The sequence below is a fragment of the Drosophila arizonae genome, chromosome 2 (genome assembly GCF_054131065.1).
Source record: "Drosophila arizonae isolate 15081-1271.41 chromosome 2, UAZ_ARI_1.0, whole genome shotgun sequence".
Taxonomy (NCBI): domain Eukaryota; kingdom Metazoa; phylum Arthropoda; class Insecta; order Diptera; family Drosophilidae; genus Drosophila; species Drosophila arizonae.
Genome location: NC_142922.1, coordinates 6,913,265 through 6,936,751, shown reverse-complemented (window position 1 = coordinate 6,936,751; position 23,487 = coordinate 6,913,265). Strand labels below are relative to the sequence as shown.

Below are 23,487 nucleotides of genomic sequence, written 5' to 3'. Positions count from 1 at the left end.
CAATAACTGTACATGGTACAATTTGCAGCAGATTATATTATTATAATTTAACTTCTTTTTTCAGCAAGAAACTTTTCACTTTTAAATATATTCCATTCCTTCCATCCATTCCCATTCACAGCATTTTGGTGAAGAGTATAAAAAGCCACAAAACTTTTTCTGTTATATTGCGAATGCAGTAAACTGCATGAAACATATGAAACATACATATGTGGCAAAGTAAAGCAGGAGTTGATGTTAGTTGGCCTGATGCTTCCAATTCAATGAATAGCAAATTAAAACTAAAATGTATTTGATGCGGGTTTCCTATTATCCCAGTTTATTTGTATTTGGCCCACAATTCCGCATAAATTGAGTGTGAGCTCTGTGTAAATGCGATTATTGTTTTATTTGCCCAGCTGCACAATGGAAAAGTCAAACAGTACAGAGCATTTCAATTAAGCGCAATTATGAATTGTGCAAAAATGCATAAAATACTTGCGATATAAATTTCTGAAACACAATTGTTAATAAAAAAAGTGATGCACGTAATTACAAATTTACTTTTTATTTTTATTAAGTTAAATATATATATTATAAATTATATATTTTTAAATACTATTTGTAGTTCCAATTGATCATGGGTAAATCTAAAAAATCATTTCATTCCATATTCATATACCATTTTCATAATAAAGAAGAAAGGAAGAAAAGGAAGAAGAAGAGCTCCAATATACTCTTGTGTTATATAGTATATGCTATTTAATAAATTTGCATTTCTGTTGCTCTGTTGAGCATATTTCTCAGCTCAGTCCATTGTAATCTTAACAATTTTCACTTGCTGTAGACACTTCAATAGGTAATTTTGAAAAAAAAAAGAAAAAGTTATACGAAATTCCGATAACACTGGGACACAATGAAGAATGCAAATTGGATGTCTGCAAATTGGTTTTTGCGCCAATTTAGTTACCTATCTACGGCAGTGCCTGAGCTGTGCGCAGCTGGCATGCAGGGCGTATGCGCAATGTCGCTTTAAGCGCATGCTGCCTTTAAAGTATTCAAAGCATGCAAAAACCTTTGTCGGAGAATTCATTTCCAATCCCAAGGCGAATTCAACATTTTGCGAGTTTTGCAACCCGCCCATTCGAGCTGAACGCCAAAATGCAATTTTATTCGTGTCGCTGATTTAGGGCGCGGTCGATGCTCACGGGCCCTGCTGTTTGCTTTTCCCGTTGTAGTAGTAGTTGTAGGCGTGCGCCATTGGACACGCGCTGCACAACTATTGGCCAGGGCATAAGAATCACAGTTAATTGCACGCTTTGTTACGTTGTTGCTCAATACTGTTGATTTAATGGACATGTTTTGTATACTCTGCGTGCCCGTTCGTAACGTGCAAAAAGAGCATGTTAGATCTATATCGCATGCTGAATGGGCGAAATGCTGAAATATTTTCGTTTCGTGAAAAGCTCAATCTATTACCTAGTCTGCAACATTTTCATTTAATCATTTCAGTCCAGCTCCGCTCTTGTCCCATGCTCGTTGCATACTTTTGAGCGCCATGCTAACTTGGCTTGCAACATTTAGTGTTAACGACAAGCGTTTTGTATTGCCAATTAAAAAACTCTTCTATTCGTAACAACATTTCGCCAGTCCACCGCCCGGTCGACTGGACCGCATCGCAGCTTGGACATTGAGCTCGCTGCTCTGCAAAAAAAAAAAAATGAAGCTCCGCTAACGCAGTTGTGCTTGTGGTTTAATGTTCGCCCATGTGTGGGCGTTGCATGCACTTAAATAGCTACACAGGCATGAGCTTAGTTTAGTGCAGTTTACTTTTATTTGCCGTTAAACTGATTTATAGTGAAGTCTCCGCCAGATAGAGCGGACTTTTAAAGTCTTATTTAATTGAAATTTATCTATTAAATATCTATATATACAACTTGCACCTGAGCTTTAAATAGAAGAAGTATAGACTAGTTTGTTAGTCAGCAAAATGTATTCTATATAAATAAGTTTATTTAATTCCTTATTCAAAGATGCTATCATTACATTTTGTGGCAATTCCAAGAAAAAAATGAAATATTTAAACGGTGACTTAATTTTTATGCAGAGTAGGCAAAATATGCCATTCTGGCACAATACACAAAAAGTTCTCTGGCTGAAAATGTGGGCCATTAGGCTTAGGCCAGCTTAAATTCTGCTGAGCGTAGTTCATTTTTGTTGATTTTCGCCAATATACAGAAGATGTGAGCAAACATAATCAAAGATATAAACAGAAAACAGATAAGAATCGGGGAAATGCATGGGGAAAGAAAACTTCAAGCAACAGTCTCTCTCTCTCCCTCTCTCTCTCTCCCTCTTTCTCTTTCTCTCTCTCTCTTTAGTATTCCTTTAGATTAAGTTGCATTGTTCAACTTAATCTTATTATTTTTAGCTTCAACATTATTTTAAAGCTAATAAGCTCCAGCTTAGGCATTTTATTAGTGGAAAGCAACAGACAATTTCTAAATAGCTTGCACAGTGTTTATAGACTTGCTTACTTCGAAGTGTGTGTTGGGGCTGCATTTAATGTGCATTTGCATATTTTTTAATAACTCTACTCGTTGTCCTTCATTCGCTCCTGTGTACAGCATTTCCATAAACTGGACGGAACTCAACAACTGACGCCAAACGCAGCCCATAAAAAGCAGACAGCTGCCAGGCTAAGCAAGGTTTTTGTTTATGATTGTGCAGCTTTTATGTTAACTCAACAAAAAAGGCAAAGAAAAAAAAAGAAAAGAAAAAAGAGAACTCAAAGCCAACAGCGATCAACAAACGTGTCACCAATCGGCTGTAGGCAACAACAAGGCAGAGGCAGGGGCAGAGAGGCAGAGGCACGTGCCACACCGTGAAGCCATCTGAAATATGTGCATTTTCCGCAGACTCTCATTTCGGTGGCATACAGCGCAGCATTGGGCTCAGCTGTGCTTTCCTGTCATTCTGTGAACTGAGTGATTTAAATGCACGGGCGACTAACGGCCATTGGCATTCAAAAGAATCTGAAATTATGATGCTTTAACATTGTGAAATATTGTTGCTCGATGCGATGGGAGCACATTGCAGATCCATTAACATCACCATCCACGTCTCCATCTACATTTTCACATCTGCATGTCCGAGTTCATTTCCATTTCCATACGCAGACCCATTTATCTCAGCTTGACTGTCTCATTGGGTGATTTGCATGGAAATGATATGCAATTCAGCTTTTGCCATCGCCAGGCTCTTTTGTCTGTCTGCTTTGTTTGGCTTGGCTCTTCCAGATGCTATTTATCTGGCAACTTTTTGGCTTTTGTCTAAGCTGCAACGCTCGGATGCATTTCTCTCTTCACGTTCACACAGCTCATTTAAAATCCATTGCTCAGATTAAGCACTGTCGTACTTGTCAGAAGCTCTGTCCTAATTTGTCATCGCATTTCGCAAACTTTAATTTTTCATTAATAATTTTCCAGACATTTCAGCAACTTTGCAATCTCTTGGCAGTCAATCTTTCAAACTTGTGCTCATTAAGTATGAAGTTAGCAAGAGGCTAAAGCTGAACAGGCAAATGGCAAGATACTCTACAGCTATTGGGGCTTGCCCCGATAATATAAATCTAAATCTAAATGTTTGCTTGGACTTATATACTCTATTTTGCATACACACTTGCCTCAAGGATATTTTGGTTATATAGCTATTTATGGCCGTTGGCCAGAGGGAATGGTAACCATTAAATGCTTAAGAATTACGTACTACAATTTGCGAACTATGTCATGCACTTTAAATGAAGTGCAAATAGTAGTAGTTGAAAAAGAAAACAACAACAACAACAACAACAACAACAGCAACAGCAACAGCAACAGCAACGGCAACGGCAAATTCTCTTAGAGTTGCTACAAAAACTAATTCCGACTTTTATCAAGTATTTTGCTGCAACATATTTGGGGTTAGACTCCCACTTGTTCTGGCCACTTAGTTGCAGCCTCAACTTTAGTCTCTTTGCTATTTCCATTATGTATTCAGCTGCGCCTGGGGCCGCCTTTCAGTTTCAACTTCACTGAGCTGATGCTTCTGGAGGACCTGCTCAGAAAAATGTAAAACTTCAGCAGCCAGATGCCTGATGGTTAGTTGGTTAAGCATTTGCGTTCAGGTTGATTTTGGCTGCAGCTATGACTGCAATCTGTGTTAAATGAACGTACGCTTCTTATGCGCTCAGCTGGAAACAGAAATTGCTGTACACCAAAACTTACTTAGGAGGAATTGTGAATGTTTGGAATGGTTTAGCCTTGAATTCCATGAAAAATGTCGCATTGGAATGCGAGTCACTCAATGCTTGCATTGGAGAGGCAGACCACTTAGCATGCTTAATGTAAATGTAATTATAAGAGCGTTAATTAAGATTCAAATGCGTTTTAGTTAAGCATTACTGTGGCAAATTAGACTGAAAGTATGTATTGACAGCTATAGATCTTTTCCAATTTTGGAGTTAATTTGAATTGAATTCTTTGCAGTTCACATCTTTAAAATTACATAACGTAAACAAGTAAGAAAGCTGTAGTCGAGACTGCTCGACTACGAGATCCCCTAAGCCCTTCGAGCAACTGATATTTTAATAATTCTTTGCGTCTTTCTGCTTACACAAGTTATACACACATACAGACACATATAGGCACGCAGACATAAACACGCATGGTGTCGCCTTAGTATGGGAACTTAATTTTCAGATTCTGATTATAAGGTGGTAAGGGGGTAGATATAGAGGTGGGGGTGAATTATAACAAAAATCCAAATTCTATAAAGATATTTTAGATATAATTAAATAGCTTATTTTCGATAATGCTTTTAGTCGATAAAAAATAACGGGAAGAGTTATTTTGGAGATAAAATCGATATCCGCGTCAATTGTAGCTCTTATATCACTAGCTCTTATATCTTCTGAAATCGACACGTTCAAACATACGGACAGACGGACAGGGCCAAATCGACTGTGCTCATCGCCCCGATCAAGAATATATATACTCTGTGGGGTCTGCCACGCCTCCTTCTGCCTGTTACATTCATTTTAAGAAAACCAGTACACACTGATTTCCCGTTTTCAATGGGTTCAGGGTATAAAAACCCGATTTTTCGTTAATAACCTTTTACAGTCACGTTGCTAATTAATTTTATAAATATTTATAGCATAGTTTTTGGTGCAGAATGGGATTACAAACTTCACTTCCTCACCTACTTAAGAACTGCCCTTATTCCACACTGGTAACTATTATTAATTGAACAATAGAAACAAAGATAGAAAAGTTTGTATACATACTTTCATCTGAGGACAGGGCCAGAAGAGAGCGCTCTTATTGTAATCGTAAGCCAGTTGCTCCGCCAGCTGGTGACAGTGGGCCAAGCTGCTGGTATCCGAGTGCTGTTGCTGCTGCTGCTGCTTCTGCTTCTCCCTCTCCTTTTCCTTCTGAGCTTTATCATTTTGTTGCTGTTTTTGATGTTTCTGCTGTTGTTCCTTTGGCCGCCCTGTGGGCGCTGATAAAGTGTCTGCTGACAACTGTTTCATTTGGGTACGCTGCTGACTTGGCTGCTTTGTTGGGTCAGCGCCATCGCCATCGTCATCGAGGTCCACATCGGTGTCTATATTAATGCCCGCATTTAAAGTCTTTACAACGCTCGTGTATTTCGGTAGCTCCAGTAATTTAATGAAGCCACTTAAATCTACGCGTCAGCAACGCCATCAGCGCAAAGCAAAAAGTAAAAGAAAGGAACGGAAAGAAACATTTTATGTAGCATATAAAAATGGTTGCATATTTAAGTCCTCTGCGTGTATTCTCTCTCTGTGTATGTGTGTGTATTTCTGTGTGTGTGTGTGCTTAAGAAGTACAGCTACAGTAGCGGATGATGAAGCGAGTCAACTAAAAGCATTCTGCACAGTCTAACTGCAGCTCCGTTTGAGTGCGTCTGGTTCTCTCCAGCTCGCAACTGATGTGAGTTGTCGTAACTGTCATAATTTACATGATATTACATAGTTCCATAAGCTGCATGTATTTGAAAGCTACGTCTATATAGGGCTCCTTTATAATAATGGGACTTGATGTTTCAGTACAATTGTCCTTAAATAATCATTTTATTTTCACTCAAAACAATTCGGAAATATAAAATGAGTCTAACTGTTATATTTTTATAGGTATCAAAATTTTAGTCATTCATTTTTTTTTTATTTTTATTATTATTATTTTATTATTATTTTTATTTTTTAAATATAATTATATATAATTATGTAACATATTATTACAACTTTCATAAATTAAAAAAAAATCCAAATATTAATTTGATGACAAGTTGAGCAACTTTATATTAAGAAAAAAAAAAAAAAAATTAATAATAAATACAAATTAAATTTAATATACGATTTCTGTTCATTAAATTTTATAATTATTATTTTGAATATTTTATAATTAATAATAAATAAAAATTAAATTTAATACACGATTTTTGTTCATTAAATTTTATATTTATTATTTTGAATATTTTATAAATGTAAAACTTCAATTTTGATTATGTAGGGCCGCATAATTAAAATTCCTCTTGAAGGCCTGGTTTGCTTTGTTGTGCCAACTCTCAGCACAAGTAATTATTTTATTTATTTCGGTACGCAAATATTTCTTTTGTAATAAAAAGCTGAAATTCATGCAGTCTGGGGCAGTTGAGGAGGCTGCGTGCTTAGGAAATTAAAGCACAGATGTGCAAGTCGGGCCAGTTGACTTTATTATTATTCCCCTGGCAACGTGGCCACCTTTTAATTTGTCGCTTTTGCTGCACAAAAGGCAATCCATGGAAATACAATTTATACATTCGTCCGGCCTTCTGGGCAACCGCAAATGCTGAGAATCCTGGCCAAGTCGCGTGGGTATAAACTATGAATTCTGTTGGCCAAGCCAGGCCAGACTAGGGAAATGCACGACAATACGTTTTAGTCCTGCTGTGCTCATGTGGCCGGGTCGTAAATTGAGGTAGATGCAAGAGAGGGACAGAAAAAGAGAGAGAGAAAAGTGGGAGAACTTACTGCAACATATGCAACTAAAATCAATTTCAATATTTTGCAGCATAAAACCTGGCACAATGTGGAAAGAAATTACGGAAAATAGAATTTATTTTGCATGTGGACAACTGCTCTCAGATAAACGATAAAAAGGGACAGAGTTACGAGCTTGGTTTATAAATTGAATTTCATTCTTGTGCTTTTGTTTGGCTTTAATTAATTTACCTTTTCAAATTGAATTGCTACAATTTTAAGGTCAGCCCATCAGGCTCTTCTAAGCTTAGTTTACATTAAATAAATCAAATCCAAACTTTTGCTGTAATTGGCAAAACTTTGGCGCCAAATAAGTGGCCAATGTGCAAGTTTTCCATCAGCCAGTCTGCGAGCTCCTCTCGCTCATGTGTATTCCACCACGTCTACTTTTAAACTAACGAAGGGAATGAAAATTGCAAAAATAAAAACAAATCGCCAGCTGAAGTGAGAGACTAGCGGAGACTTGGGCAAAAACTTTGGCACTGGGTCTGCAAGTACGACTAAACAACTTGGACTTGGCTCGCCTCTCGGCTGAGTAAGCCGCAGCTTATCGCGATTTGTGATAATTCATTAGCAGAATTTATCATTATGACCCACATAAATGCGCTTAAGTATTCAATTTGTCGAACTAAAAAGTTTTCATGCTTACGACGCACTTAGTAGCTAAGAAGTATCGATTAGCTACAGTTTAAAATTCATTTTCTTTTGCGTCAAAATAAATATTTTATTATTATTATATTATGAATTCATTCAGTTATTTTTTTTTTATTGCAGCTATTCTATGAGCCATTAAATTCAATTAAATTGCTACACATTATTTTTTTCACACATTTTCCAAACTACAGTTGGTTTGATTGTATTGAAAAGAAATATATATACATACATATATATATATATATAAATACATGTTTGGTCTTCCCAAACTCATAAGTTCCATATACGTCCAAGGAAAATTCCAACTTTTTTTCTACAAAGCATTATTAACTACGTGATTTATCGGCTCGCAACTTTGGACAATGGCCGGAAGCTGCTTACTTCTTATTTGAGCTGCTTAAAAGTAGCTTTAAAAGAAATCAATAATAATATCAAAAGGCACAACTGCATCGATACTCTTTCTCAGGCTGCATTTTAAGGGAAAGAAAATAGTAAAATAAACTTTAAAAATATTTTTATGTCAATTAAATTGCAGTAAACTTGATTTATTATGGATTCAAAATTCTTTTGGAGAATTCGAAGAAAAACTGGCACATGCCTAAATTGTTAGAGTATTAGGGAAAAACCCCTACAAATCTTAGAAGTTCAATGAAATTCAATTAAAAATTTCTATTATATCTATCAACAACAAGGCATCGCTGAAGAAATTCAACTATTTCAATTTATTGCAGACTCAAAGCTGACATCCGCCTGTTATAGGCATTTGTAGAAAAAATGAAATCGCTTTTTATTCGTTTTCTATGAGCTTGGAGTATAAAAATTCTCATAAGTCAAATGCAGCTATAAAGATTTCAAGCGGAAATTGTAAGTTGTCAGTTGCCGGACAGAAATATTTATGACATCGATGGGCATATGGCAGAGGGCGCTGCGGGTGCAGGATACAAGTCCTTTGGCATGACATGCGCGCCTTAAGTCGAAGGCAAGGCAATTAAAGTAGTAAGCACATAGGAAAACATAGAGATGGAGAGAGAGAGAGAGAGAGAGAGAGAGATAGAGAGAGAGAGAGAGAGAGTAAGGAAGAGAGAGAAAAAAAAAACAGCATTTTTGCTGTGCTTCTTCTTGATGAATCATAAACGCCAAAGGCATGAGGCACAAGGCGTGGCCGGAAATTTGCACTCGTTGCGCTTTAATTAGTTTAAATACCATGAAAAGATTCACATTTATACTGGTTCACAAACCAATGGGGGCATATATGGCCTGAGTCAGACTCTGCTTACTTTCGTTTATGCAAAAGTGAAACATCTCTTAAGATTGTGGCAAATCGAACGAGTATTACCCAGTCAGTCATAGCCGAGAGCCTAGCAAAGTCTGCGCATAATGCATGCAAATTGAGTTTGCATTGAGGACAATATTTTACAATGATAAGAGCCATTCCTATGCAGGAAACAGCTGAGGGTCCTCGACATGCTTGTCGCGGATGAATCTCAGAAGATGTCCTTTTAACCGAGTTGCAACTAGATAGCTGCAGAAAAAATGGAAACCTCTTGGCATTTATCATAACAAAGTTGCCTTTGATTAGCGAGCACTCTACTCAAAGTACATTAAGCATTTTTACTATTCAATTAAATGTGCACAAGAAAAGAGACAGCTCACAATAAAATGATATTAATGCGTAGTGCAATAAGAAAAACAAGTAAGAAAGCTCTAGTCGGGACTACTCGACTATAAGATTCCCTAAGTCCTTTGAGGAACTGATATATCAAAAATTATTAGCTTATAAAAAACATATGAATTTATATTTGAAATTGGCCGAACTTAGCTCTAAAGATGTAGAATATATGTATAATTTTATAAATGCTTTTCGATAATATTTTTAATCGATAACAAATAATTGGGAGTAGTTATCGAGCAGAGCTTGGATAACAGTTCCTCGGAGGATTCGACTAGATCTTTCTTACTTGTTTTCAAATATTTTCTGGTCAACGCCAAACTGGAAAACAAAAACAGAAAAAAGGAACGAGAAGAGCTGGAATCGAAATGGCTAAAAAAAATCGCATTGGGTTCTAAATGTATTGCTGTTACTCTGAGCGTGTGTGTGTGTGATTGTTGGTGTTAGTGTTGATTTAGCTAGCTGCGCTTGTTTACTCACCGACATCTTGTATAAAATCGACGCTGGCGTTAGATAAATGTACTTGAAAAAACTCAACGAAATGCTCGAAGCCCTGTTGCACTTGCATCATATCAATGTGCAGTGACGAAGGTATTAAAACGGCTACACGCTGAGCTGCGACAGCTGCAGCAGTTGTTGTTTGTTGTTTTTGATGTTGGCGACGTTGGCGTTGTTGTAGTTGTTGTTGTTGCTGTTGCTCTCGTGGATGTTGCAGTTGCTGTTGCTTTGCGGTATCTTGCTGTTGACGTGCTTGACGTACCAATTCATGCGCATTGCTTTGTTGCTGTTGTTGTTGTTGTTGTTGTAGTTGTCTTTGCTGTTGTGTTGTTGTTGCTGTTGCTGATGCTGTTGAGGTTCTCAAAATTGAATTGCTGCTAAGTGTTGTTGCTGCTGTTGTCCGCCTCGCTGTCGCTCTCGCTGTTGTCACTGCTGCTGTCGCTGTTGTTGTCGCTGTTGCTGTCGCTCTCGCTGTTGTCGCTGTTGTTGTCGCTGTCGTTGCCGTGGACGTAACCGCAGTTGTTGCAGTAGCATTTGCCAATGTCTTGGGCACATTGCCAGCTGGCGCTGTGGTCAGTGGGGCAAGATTTTGGCCTGATGAAAAGACGTTGCTGCTGGTGGCGCCAGAGGTGTTATTCAAGGTGGTTGAGGCGGAGGAGGCGTGATGGGAATTAAGAAAGAAGAAGGCTGTCAACAGCAGAAATAATTTAGCAATTTGACAGATTGTTAACTTCATTTATGTTGTGTATTTTGTTTGTTGCTGTGGTTGTTTTTTCTGGTTCTTGTTCTTGTTGTTGTAGTTGTAGTTTTCGCTGTACTTTTTGTTGTATTCACTATTATGGTGTCATCAACTTTGCTACTGCAGAGCTCACGGACCCAGCTGTCGAGTCCTCCTCTAGCCGTTTACATTTTGCTGCCGATGATGTTGTTGATTATTGTGGCTGTCGTCGATGTCGAGGCTGTTGCTGCTGCTGGTGTTGTTATTGTAATTGCTGTTAATGAACTTTTCTCGGGCTTCACTTAGCTTGCTCATAATTGCAATCCATTGGTTTCCAAATTGAAGCTGCCTGGAAATACGCGAAAAAAAAAACGACGGATTCAGTAAATGAAATGCAATTTGCAGTTGTCTTTATATAAACTGGGAAATCAATGAAAATGAAATAAGCTTATATACTGTACGAAGATTTCATGCAACTGTCAAACGCAAGCAACTCAAGTTTAATTCACACAATCGATAGTTGGTTTGGATAAAGTTCTTTGCCATTGAAGGGTATTAAAGCATTCGATTCGGCATTGTCTGTCGATGGGCTGTTTAATGGAATTGCTAAAGTTCTTTGAAGGGCGCAGGCACAAATACATAAGTTCATTAAGCAAACCGCACACAAATTAATTAAATTAAAATTGTAAATTAGTTAAAAATTCTGATAGAATCGACACATGGAGCTGCACACACACTCTTTCTCTCTCTCTCTCTTTCTCTCTCTCTTCCTCGCTCTCCCGCAGAGGACTTTGCTTGTTTTTGTTTCACTTGGCTGGCAGCGTTTTCATGCACGTTTAAGCACTCACCCACGCACAATCGCATAGGAAACAGTTAAGCACATGCACACACACACACACACACACACACACACACACACCACGCACACACAGACATAGATGCGAATTTTCACAGAAACGCGATGCTCTGCATAATTTGTGGCGCGAATTCGGGCCGCGAGGCGTTGGTGGCTGGCAGTTCCGGTTCGTGCCTTCTTTTGTTGCTATAAAAACCGGATTGCCATAAAATTGATTGGGCCTAAATAAACATTTTGTATATAATTTTGTTGTTGCTCCCGGAGTGTGGGTGGATGGAGGCAGGGTCATGCGTGTACTTTTCCGTGAACTCTTTGACTTTATTTATATTCGTTGCGCTTCGATTGCTTTGCATTTCAATGCTCTGCACCAATCAAGAGTCGTAGGGTATTCTACTTTTAGTAACAGTCATGCAACGCTTCTGCAATAATCTATTCAGCAAAAAATCGTATAACGAAATTTGAGGCACTGTTCGCAAATGTAGAGAAAGGTGGCACTTTGAACGTGGCTGGCAATATGAATAGATCGACTCCATTTTTAGGATATTTACAAGCCATTTACATTTTGCTGATATAGTTTTACAACCGCCACGCCCACTACCTTGAACTTTAAGGGCAAAGTTCAGACGGATTTGTTGTCTATTCATAGATCTGGAGCTGCCGCCAGCCCGACCTTCTCAGTTTTCTTCTGCCTACTTCATGCTTGATTACCTGCGAAACGCATTCGTGCGGCAATATTTCAATTCATCAGCAATGGCGCCAATTTAAACTTTCATTATGATATTAAATTTGGTCTTCCTATCGTCTACAATCTGTCGCCCGATGGCCTCAATTCGCAATGCCGGCCATAGCCATCCTCATTCGATTGCCCGGAAATGATTGATCGCTGCTTTGGATTGCCTAAAAAGGGCCTAAATAAATAATCCGAAACCGCCCAAGGCTCATTGTGGCACATTGAACATTTCCCTGATTATAGACGCTTTGTAAATTTTGTCTTCCAGCCCAGTGGGGTTAGCTGTTCAAAGGTTAAGCGATATGCATGTAAGCTTGCTGTCTAAATGGGATTGTTAATTGTTGAAGTTGAGCAGATTTTATGATTCGCAATTAATTTAATAATGCTTCAAATGTGAAACTAAGTCCACCACATTGGTCAATTGAGTTGGCGAGCTTCCATTAACAAATTATATTATTTTTTAGGGTAAACAGATAGGGAATGTAAGCTGCTTGAATTGGCTTTAACTCTGATTTCATATCATTCTCAAATGATTACGGCTTGATATGCGAAGAGCAGGACGAGAATGAGAGCAAAATTGATTGCAAATTCTGTTTACAGCAGAGTCGCGATATTTTCGACGTAGCTGGACGGACAAGCTGCTTATAGAGTGAGTGGTAACCCTTGAGCCCTTTTAAATACAGCCACCATTTTAATGACTGGGAATGTGATGCCATGGGCAAAGGCCAAAGGGCGTTTACTGTAGTCCTGAGCATCTAGTCAAAATGGAAACGTAAAAGCGTTTTCAAGAGCAAAATAGCTTTTAATTTTATGTGATTTTATGAGCAACATAATAAGCGCGTAACTAGCGGACTGCATTGCGGCAAGGAAAAGGAAAACGAGCAGGAGCAGGAGCAGGAGCAGGAGCAGGAGCTGGAGCAGGAGCGATAAACAACATTGACGGCGCGTCCTAGCACGCTGATATAAATAAACATATTAAAAACATTCAAGGATGCGAGCAATAAAAGCGAAAAATAATAATAAAACGAAAAAACAAATACACAGAAAGCTGCTTGATAGGTGATGTAGGGTGCGATGCGGTTAACTGGGCTGGCCTCCATCATTTTTAGTGTACTTGTTATACATACGTATATATGTATATATATTGTGAGTCCGCTCGCTTCACACTCACATATACTTATGCACACCTCATCGGCCCATGGTAGAGGCTCATCTCGTTCGTCTCCTCCTCTTAGTTTAGCTGTCATATTCGTTTTCATTTATTTTATTTAACTCAATTTTTTGCTACTGCCTCTATGTTTCTAGGTTTCTTGATATTTGTGCGTTTGCGTAGGGTGTCCTTTCTTAAGGGCATTATTAGTAAGGCGCAGCTACATAAACTCATACAGCCACCCACATCTACACGCACACATACACACACACAGACTCCAGTAAATACTTGCTTGTATCCATACAAATAGCAAGATATGCGTGAGGATTTACTCTTGCTCGACGGCTTTCGGCCTCGATGGCGTATACATAATATTGTTGGCAAACGGCAGCTTCCTTGAAAATTTATAACCACTTGTTCTCCCGCTTATTTACATACATATTGACACACACACACGCACATACACACGCACACACAGCAAATAGCAGTTAGCGAGCGTGTGAGTGTTTGCTGGTCTATCTGGAGCATCTTTAATACGCATACATATGCATTGAGGCCTCGCATACCCGGCTCGGCTCTCTCAGCTCGGCGGCATCTTTACAACTAACAATGTGCGGTAAGTGGTGACCGGTGCCGGGAAAGCATCTGCCACTCATAGCCACACTTATCAAGTGCCTGTTAGGTGTCTCTCCGAGCTGCCAAGAGCGAGAGTCTCTGTGCGCGTGTGTGTTTTATTTACCATATGCTCTGAATGCCTCAAGAATATGAGTGGTTTTCGTAAGCACTTTAACTTTCAGTCCAACATCTTGAAGGCCCTTCTGATAGTTTATCAACCTAAATAATACACACATGTCTAAGCTTGCGGCTTGCAGCTAGGCTAGGGCCTAATACATATGAAATAGTGTAGAGTATAAAAAAATGTTATGTCTGAAATGCTAAATAATGTATTTGTCTTTCAATTCTATATTTATATTATTTATTTTATTTGTGTTATTTATATCATACGTATGAATTTATAATTTTGTTCATTTGATTCCCAAGTCTATTTTAGAATCACAATGTGAATGACAACCATAAGAAGGCATGGGAGGCGCATAGAGTTTATATATGTATATATTCAAGACGATTCGCTCTAGGCATGTATAAAGACATCGATCCTGTGAACCACAAAAGACAGAGACTTGCTTGATTCAGGGTATCTCCTAGCTGAGCCAGCCCAACTAGAGCACTTTTAGTTCTTCTTCTTATTTCGCTATTGAAATTTGCAGGCATTGGCAGCAGGTGTATTAACTCAATTACGCGGTTGCTCTAGTTACCCCAGACAAATGATTCAAGTTGTGTTATTCAGCGCTGGATGCTGTTGCATAAATTGTTTTATGGGCAAAGGAAACGGGAACAGGTTGCTAAGCAGCTGTGTGCTAATTGAGCTCAACTTAAAGCATTTGCCAACTTGATCCCTAAGGTCAGCCTAAGGCGTGGCGGCTAAGACGTAGTTGGTGAAATCTCCATCTTGGAGTAAAATAAAGAAATTTGTTAGAAAATGCTGCACCTGAAGTATTTATCAAGATTGGCAAATAAACAACTAATTCAGCTTGGTTTTTATTTGCAGCTCTTTATGCGAGCTTTTCGAATCTCGAATGGAATAGCCGGACGTCTACTCTTCAGCTCGGAGTTGAGTTACGTGGGAGCTGCTGTGCTGCTTCCTTTACTAATTTCAATTTAAATTGTGGCAAGAGCAAACTTTGTGTATTTGGCTAAAGCCACTGTCGTTGCCCGCATTCGTTTGTTGATTGTGGTTCGGCAAGGAATTTGGATTGGGTTTGAGTTTGCAGAGGTTTCCTACACCAACGACAGCAAGCTAGATTGTAATTTATGGAAAGCTGAATAATGAACTCCTGGCAAGTCGACTTCGAATTGCCTTTGCCTAAACAAATTCTAGTTAAAAGTTATGGAAAAAAAATAGTTATTTTCCGCTGGGGAATAGAAAATTGTTAGATCAGAATAAATTAAATTGAGTCTTATGAAAAGTTGAAAAGGTTACCGTTAATAAAAATATAAATTTGTAATTGTTCAATAAAATAGAACTGATTTTTGCCTTTATATACTATAGGCGTACTCAAAGGTCAACATTGTGTGGACTGCAGTGATATTGTTTTGATTGCATTTGCCTTTTGTTGCGCATGCAAAAATTATATAAAGGAAACCCAAAATGTTTTACAGCAACAGCCAGGCACCTGGCACCAGGCACCTCTTGACACAGTGGGCTGCAATAAGTATACGCCGCGTGATTTCTTTTTTCTCGATAACCAACAGAAGCCCCAGTATATGTGTGTGTGAGTGTTGTGGTGTGTGCTTGTGTGCAGTGCTTGCAGCATCGCACAAAGTTTCGCTCACTCTTTGTGTTTTCTTTTTGTGTTACTCTTTTTTCCATCACGCCTGCTCCGCCTACACTTGGCGACAAAAATCTCTTGCGCAACACACGCAAAGCGAAGGATTTTCAATGGTTCAGTTGTTTGTTGTTGTTGCTGCTGTTGTTGTTGTTGTTGTTGCCTTAACTGCTTGTTGTTTATTACCGTTCCAGCTGTTGGCCATGTTATGTTGATGTCTTACTCTATGTGTGTGTGAGTGTTTTTGTGCGAGTGTGTGCGTGCGTGTGTGTGTGTGTTTGGGCTTTGAGTGAAAACATCGTCCTCGTCTTTTTGTTTGTGCACAAATTAGAGGCAAGCAAAGCAAAGACTCAATATGAACTTGAATTTGTTGGTGCAATTTCCGTACATATGTAAGAGCACATAGATTACACACACACTCACACTCGCATGCATGAAAGTTTTCCATTCTACATAAGACTACTCATATTCGTACGTACATACAGACTCAACTGATTTTCTAGTTATCTTTGATTTTCTTGCCGATGTGCCGTTGATTGTTGTAATTGTATTCAAAAAGTTTTGTGTCGTTATTGTAGTTGTTAAACTTGTGTTGCTACTGTTGTTGATGTTGCTGCCAGTTGATTTACTTATTGTTGTTATTGTTATTGGCCTTCGAGTAATTCGATTTTGTGCTTGCGCTTGGGCTATTTGATTGCCTTAAATGTCAATTGACAATAATGACTTTTCTGTTGACCTTGCTTTCAATCAGAACTAAGAAGAGAGAAGCCATTTTCATTCTTTGAAAAGGCATATATTGTTTACCTCATAAAGTATATAATGTAAGCAAATAGCTAACATTATAATCTTATGAGCAGACATGCTCCAATCCAAATTAAAAACAAACTCTGAACTACAATTAATAAATACATTGGCGTATTTATTATTTTATTTCATTATTATTATTATTATTTATTTTATTTTTTTTATTTTATTTTTGATTTTTTATAATTATGAAGTTACAATAGAGAGCTCAATGCTACTGAAGCCACAAACCATTAAGAATTATGTGACATTATTTATAAAGCAATTTATGCTGTAACAGCTTTAACTGAAATTTATTTCCTTGCCGCAATGCTAAGTAATTACATTTCCCAAAGCACTGATGGAAAATTTTTTAAAAATAATTTACATTACATTATTTTCGCAAATTTATGCAGATTTTTGTTGAAGCACTTGCAAACGTCACCCACACACATAAAGAAGAGCATATACCAACATATATACACACAAACAGTCGCACTTTCAGGCCCATTCATCATTAAAATTCTGCCAAAAATATAGAAAATAAAAATAAAATATAAAAGGAGAGAGCGAACGAGGGAGCGAGGGACAGAAAGAGAGAGGGAGAGAGAGAGAGAGATTTAAAGAACTAGAGGGGAAAGCAGCTAAATAGGCAGGGGTAGAGTGTGGGAGCGAGAGAGTGGAGAGAAAGTGAGAGCGAGAGAAACAGAGTGAGACACAGGGAAAGAGAAACAGCAGAGATGAGACTCAACCAGCGGCTAGCAGAAAATTATTCTAGTAAAAAATCTGCGCATAATGTCATATTTTCTATACCAAACAGCGTATATATATATAAATATATATACTTACATATACATGTATAAATATATGTAAGTATGTACATTTATGCATATAGAAATGTTTATGAATTCTGTCCGCTGCTTGAAGGAGAATCTCAGACATTTTAATGAAAAACACTTGCGGGTATAGAACTTTCTGCTGGTATATACATATATACAAATGCACGCATATATAAATATATAGATATATGTATGTATGTACATAATATATTTATTTATAAGTACGTACGTATATGTACTAATACACCTGCATTAAAATCGGCGTTGGGCACAGATTTTATGCGAAGCAAGAATCAGAGCTAAAAGCAATTTGCATATTCGAGCAAACGAAAATTCTGAGCGCTTTCCACTTAACATTTTTATTCGCATTTTATATGATTTACGCTGAGCTCAAAGCCTTCTTTACCTGAGCTCGAGCGCTTGGAGCTGTATCGCTTACCCCACTTGGAGACGTTTGAGCGTCCAACGATTCGTTCAGCACTTAAGTTGTGTAAGGGTAATAAAGCAAAAATCTCAGAAAATTCGTTTGTCGAGAGCCACTTTCACTTCTCTCCAGCTAGATCGATATAGCTTCACCCCCACCCCACACACATACAAGTGTGTGTGTATGATAATATATGTATTGGCAGCACTCTAGCAAAGATTGTGATGATAAATGATTTACGACTATTTGCGCACTGTGTCAGCCAATTACATTAATTGTGTTATGTCGTGCAGATACATATGTTGAAGTATGTGTTATAAATATTAATTAAGTGTCGTCGTGGCGTGGGCGAAAGAGCCTACAGATGTCTAATTTCAGCCATCAGATGTTAAGCCTGAGGCCTAGCACGGCTTACAATTTGTTTCCTTTACAAATCTAAGTGATTTGGCCTGGTATTTGGGTGTATCCCATTGCGCTTCAGGGAACAGAGCTATCAGATTAACTGGACTGTAAAAGCTAAATCTACTTACTTTATTGTCTTTTAAAGCGAATAAATTAGTGCTCATTCCACAATGATGGAATACGAGCGGACTCTGGGAATAGAAATATTTAGCATTGACAAGGAGTAAATATATTAAATACTTGACTTGAGTAGCAATATAGTTAGAGTTGACAGGGGGGCCTGAAAGATGTATGAATATCAGTTGAAAAACAGTACACGCACTCCGTGAAACAATCGTATTGTAAGGGTAAAATAACTAGATAAGATAGGCATAGATAGAAGAGTATGCAAGTTAAATAGTTTGCTTATGTGGAAAACATAAAGATATTTTAGTGTTTATTAAAGTATGCATACATGTTAAGATAAAGCATCTATTGCTTATGGCTTACACAGTTTTTATTATGAAGTCTAGTTTAGGTTTTATACAGATTCGGTTTAAAAATCATATCTAATATTAATTTGATTTATTAATATGTTTTTATTTATTTTTGTTGTATAGCTATTGAACAGATTAAAATTCAATTTTCCATTGATTACTAATGATGATAAGCAATCAATTAATCGTTGTGAAAATTGCCAAGTACTTCTTGTTAGACATTTGTAGCAATTTCCCAGTCGAAATTCGGGCTAGTTTGCTATAAGAACAAATATGAAAATCAAGATTTATCCATTGGGTATCAACATTTATGTTTTGGGTATCATCTGTGTATACTCTTCTAATATAACATTAATGTGCTGACAGCCTCTATAATACAACAACCACAAATACACACACACACACATAGCTCGGCCGTAGTAAGCACAAAAACTATACGAAATGAGTTCCCTTTAGTAAATGTATGCAGACAAATTTGTAGAGCAAAGTCCGTCCATAAATTTGACCAGGGCAGTTTAGGCTCTGCGGCTTGCTTGGGGTCAGCATAAACATTCTCCATAATATTTCAATGGCTGCCAAAGAGAACTACAAATAGTCTCGCATTTGAGTTGCTACTCACACATATACAGAAATTTAATTATCTAGTGAGTTTTCTTTTTCCCTTTTTGACTTGCTTTTTATACCCTGAACCCATTGAAAATGGGAAATCAGGGTATAATGGTTTTGTGAAAAGTATGTAACAGGCAGAAGGAATCATCGCAGACCCCATAAAGTATATATATTCTTGATCAGGACGACGAGCTGAGTCGATATAGCCCTGTCCGTCTGTCCGTCCGTCCGTCCGTCCGTCCGTCCGTCCGTCCGTCCGTATGAGCAAAAGGATCTCAGAAGATATAAGAGCTAGAGAGCTGAAATTTGGCAAGCATACTCGTGTATACCATAGGCAGTACAAGTTTGCTTTATTTTTTCGATAACTCATCCGATAACTTTTTTATCGAGAATAATCGAAAAATCGACAATGTTTTTTCAGCTTATTTTGAACACTTTTAGACCTGGAGACTTCAAATTTGCGTTGTATATAAAGTTAATGGATACAAAGATTTTGTAATTTACAGATTTTGGATACCACGCCCCCTTCGCCCCCAATTTGTAAAAAACGCATTTCAAGTACTAGAGACTTGTGCTTTGAAATGTACACACATTTAAGCCATATGATTACGCTCTAAAAGTTTCATTAAGATCGTATGTCTACAAAAGAAATTATTCAACAAATAAATTCTCGTTATATTGCCCACACTGCAGTGCAGCCCAAGCGCAGCCGCTGCTAGCTGCGCAGTTTGCAAAGCGCGTGCTTATACGTGCATGTGTATGTATGTGTGCATAAAAGAAGTCCAGAATGATTAGAATATCAGTTTGGAGGGTTCAGGGTATCTCCTAGTCGAGCAGTCTCGACTGGAGCCTTCTTACTTGTTTTTTTTTTTGTTCGTCTCGTTTTGTGCTGCGATTTTTATTGCATTGCAGGAATTTGTTTTACTCAGCTTTGGTAGGTCAGCAGAACCCTTTTTTTTTGTGGGCTTTGCCTATCCTAAGCCCATTTAATACATTTTGACCTTGCGCGCTGCTGCCGTTGCCCTCCCTGGGCTTTCATAATAATGAAGAGCATATTTTTGGGGGAGCTGCGATGGCGGACGGGTGGTTGCTCTAACCGGAGACGTCGTTCAAGTCCACCAATTGGGTTAATTGAATTTCCAGTTGAGCTACAGCCGCAGCTACAGCTTCAGCTGAGACACTTCACCAACTCAGCTCCGCTTGGGGACATTCTGGCTGTCAACTAATTCTATTTCGGCCCTAGTCCGATGCCATGTTGTCGGCATGTCCCAGTTTTTGGCACCAGGCGGATTATGGGCTGAAGTATACAGCTTGCTATTTACGGTTGTATTTACCAGTTTTCTTAAATATAAAAAATAACCAGGCCAAAATGATTAAGTGAAAAAAAATAAAAGAGGTAATGAGTTCTATTATTAGTATATAATTTTATTAATGCATACAGAAATGCACTGATTAGGCATTATTTTTGGAAAGTTTTAATTAACCTTTTAATTTTGTTGAAATTCAAACTTTTGCATATTTCATACTCATACTTAATATAGATTAAATTATGGCCAGACTTTAATACGAAACTCGCATGGCCTAAGCATTATTCCTAGTTGACATTTTGGTCCAATTTCTAGTTTCTAAGCTGACACAATTTCCGTTATTTATCTCCGCCGCATTACCAACTCGAACTGCAAAATGAACGAATATCCTTTGAAGCTGCCGCTATGCAACGAAAAGCAGAAAATGTGTTGGCTCTGCGGCTGCCACTGTTTTTTTTTTTTTTTTTTTTTTTTTTTTTTTTTTTTTTTTTTAATAATTGAAACTATGCGTAAAACTCATGCAAAAAGTTGCTGCACAAATGGAACTAAAACTGTTTGTACAGAGATAAACACACACATGCAGAGATTCTCTATGTACATAAACACAAAACTACATGCTAATAGCCTTAATATGGCCAATTAAAAAAAAAAAATTATCTGTGCAAATGATTTTCAGTCTGATTATTTAACTGTTTTTTTTTTTATTGCAAATTAAAGTTGTGCATAAATGCTGAACTAAAGACTAAAAGATGTTTAAAAGTTATGTCACTAATTATTACTGGTAAGTAGCACATCGAATACAACAAACAAAATATGAATTTATAAATAAATAAAAATGTTGATTTCAAATATATTACGGTTAAAATTGAAGAAGAGTAATCCGTATATTGATCATTTATCATGTATATCATATACTGTAAATAAGAAAAAATACATAAACAAGTCTATAGGTTGCATATGCCGCATATATGGCTGCCATAAGTTAAAAGCCATTTAAGCTGATGTGCATGCATGCATTTGTATGCATGGCTCAGCAGGCAGGGTAGCTGACAGCAGTGCTGGCACCTTCGAGATCCGAACTACGTTGGATTGTGAATGAAAGTAGACTAAAACCGGCTAGCATGTAAGCACTGGAACAGTGGGCTAGCTGAAGAAAGGAAGAAATCATACGAGACTAGCAAATATATTTAATAAATTATTTGCAATGATATGTCTAAGTATATCCTCCAAGTATTTATCTTCCATTCTGATGTCAGAGTGGCCGCGATAAGCGATGCAATGCGATAAGCGATAATTATCGCAGCGATCTGCAAAGCGATGGCAGGTCAGAGTGAAAGAGAGAAAAAGAATATATTTCACCTACTAACCAACGGTTATTTAAGCTCAGCACGCAACGAAAACACACGTATCAGAAAAGCTTTATCATAAAGCGAGAAAACGATTCAGGCATGCTTTCTCGCAACTCGCTTTACTTCTCGATTTGGCTCTCTTCTCGCTTCGCTTGCACTCTGACATGCTTTAAGCGATTACATGTAAATTTGCATGTAGAGCTTTCTCACTTATTGTCGCTCCATATTATCGCATCGCTTATCGCGGCCACTCTGACATCAGCCTAAGTCTTTAATGCTTAGCTGAACGATCATTAAAAATTTTCACACACTTCGTTTCACTTTACTGCACTGCACGACTGACCCCACTAGGTCTGGGTGACTGAAGAAATTCTGTAACTGCTGCCCTTTTATATAGGATGGCCAAGCCACTAACACTAACACCAAGTCGCGCCCAAACGTTGAGCCCGACGTCAGGTAGGGTGAGCAATGGGAACACTCTCTGCTGCTGTAAGCACTCTGCTTCGTTTTACTCAAATTTAATACCAAATGAATACTACTGCATATATATGGACAACTTAAATGATCTTCTGTAGTTCTTCGTCGCCAATTGCTCTTAGTAGGCAGCCAGGTGGAGAGACAGATTGAGAGACAGACAGAGAGGCAGTTATACAGACAACATACGAGCAGTTATATAGACAAACAAGTTAAATCGGATAATCTCATTAAGCTTAAGAATACTTATAATAAGGCTAAATGCTGATATGCTGAATAGCTGTACATTAATGTTTATAAATTTTAGATGGCATAGACAACAGTCTCTTTTTCTATAGTTCTCTTAAGGACTAGAGCTTCTGCACAGTCTGCCTCAATTTCTGGATTGCATACTCATTTTCAATGTATTTTTTAAATGGAGTAGACCTTTTTCAAATAGTCTAGATCTAGCCTGAAACGCGCTTAACTGGCAACACTGTCAGACTGACAGAGTCCTGGCGCAGGAGTGGCATATGTTGGTGTATCGCTGCTGCTGCTGCTGCGGTGGCACGTGTCTTTGGCCCACACAAATTGCCACATTCGCACCTGTGTGGCCGTTGAGTTAACTCATTTACATTCAAATTGAAAAGGATTACGCGGCGCGAAACGCGCATCGTGGAAGGCGGAAATAATCCTTCTGCCCGTTGGCGATTCGCTGCTGTCCGGCTGTAAATTTTGTGCGAAAACTTGTATTATGCACGCCCAATTAACAGTTTGCCTCGATCTAGGCAGCGCGTGTTTTTGTCCAGGTGTCAGTCCGTCAGTTCGTGCTAATGCGGTAAACGAATTAATTCGAGCATTGACAAACTACACGCGACTTTAATTATTCACATACACGCATTGCCAGGAAATAGAGTGCTCAACAAAATGGCTGCTGGCCAAGTTGACTGTTAGTCTTGGCCAAGATCTTGAGCAGCTGTCTTAGCGAGCTCCATACTCTAGCTCAACTCCGCGCTCTACGTGATGGCAGCTAGCCAATGGGAAAGCGGGGAGTGGGGGAGCATTTGTAGATTGCAAAGTGTGTGACAAGTTTATGGCTTTTTGACGGCACATCGGATTA

General features: G+C 38.2%; 1 protein-coding gene across 8 annotated transcripts in view; it reads right to left on the bottom strand.

The window, feature by feature from the left end:
• The window catches only part of LOC108616516 (uncharacterized), a 69,109-nt gene that overhangs the window by 34,400 nt on the left and 11,222 nt on the right, over nt 1–23,487 (bottom strand). For all 8 annotated transcript variants that reach the window (XM_089464026.1, XM_089464030.1, XM_089464036.1 and 5 more), the window contains 2 exons: nt 9,867–10,951; nt 5,306–5,706 (listed from right to left, as the gene is read on the bottom strand). In XM_089464026.1, coding sequence (XP_089320152.1) covers nt 5,306–5,706; nt 9,867–10,620 — 1,155 coding nt within the window. In that variant the 5' untranslated portion in view covers nt 10,621–10,951. The remainder of the gene's footprint in view (nt 1–5,305; nt 5,707–9,866; nt 10,952–23,487) is intronic.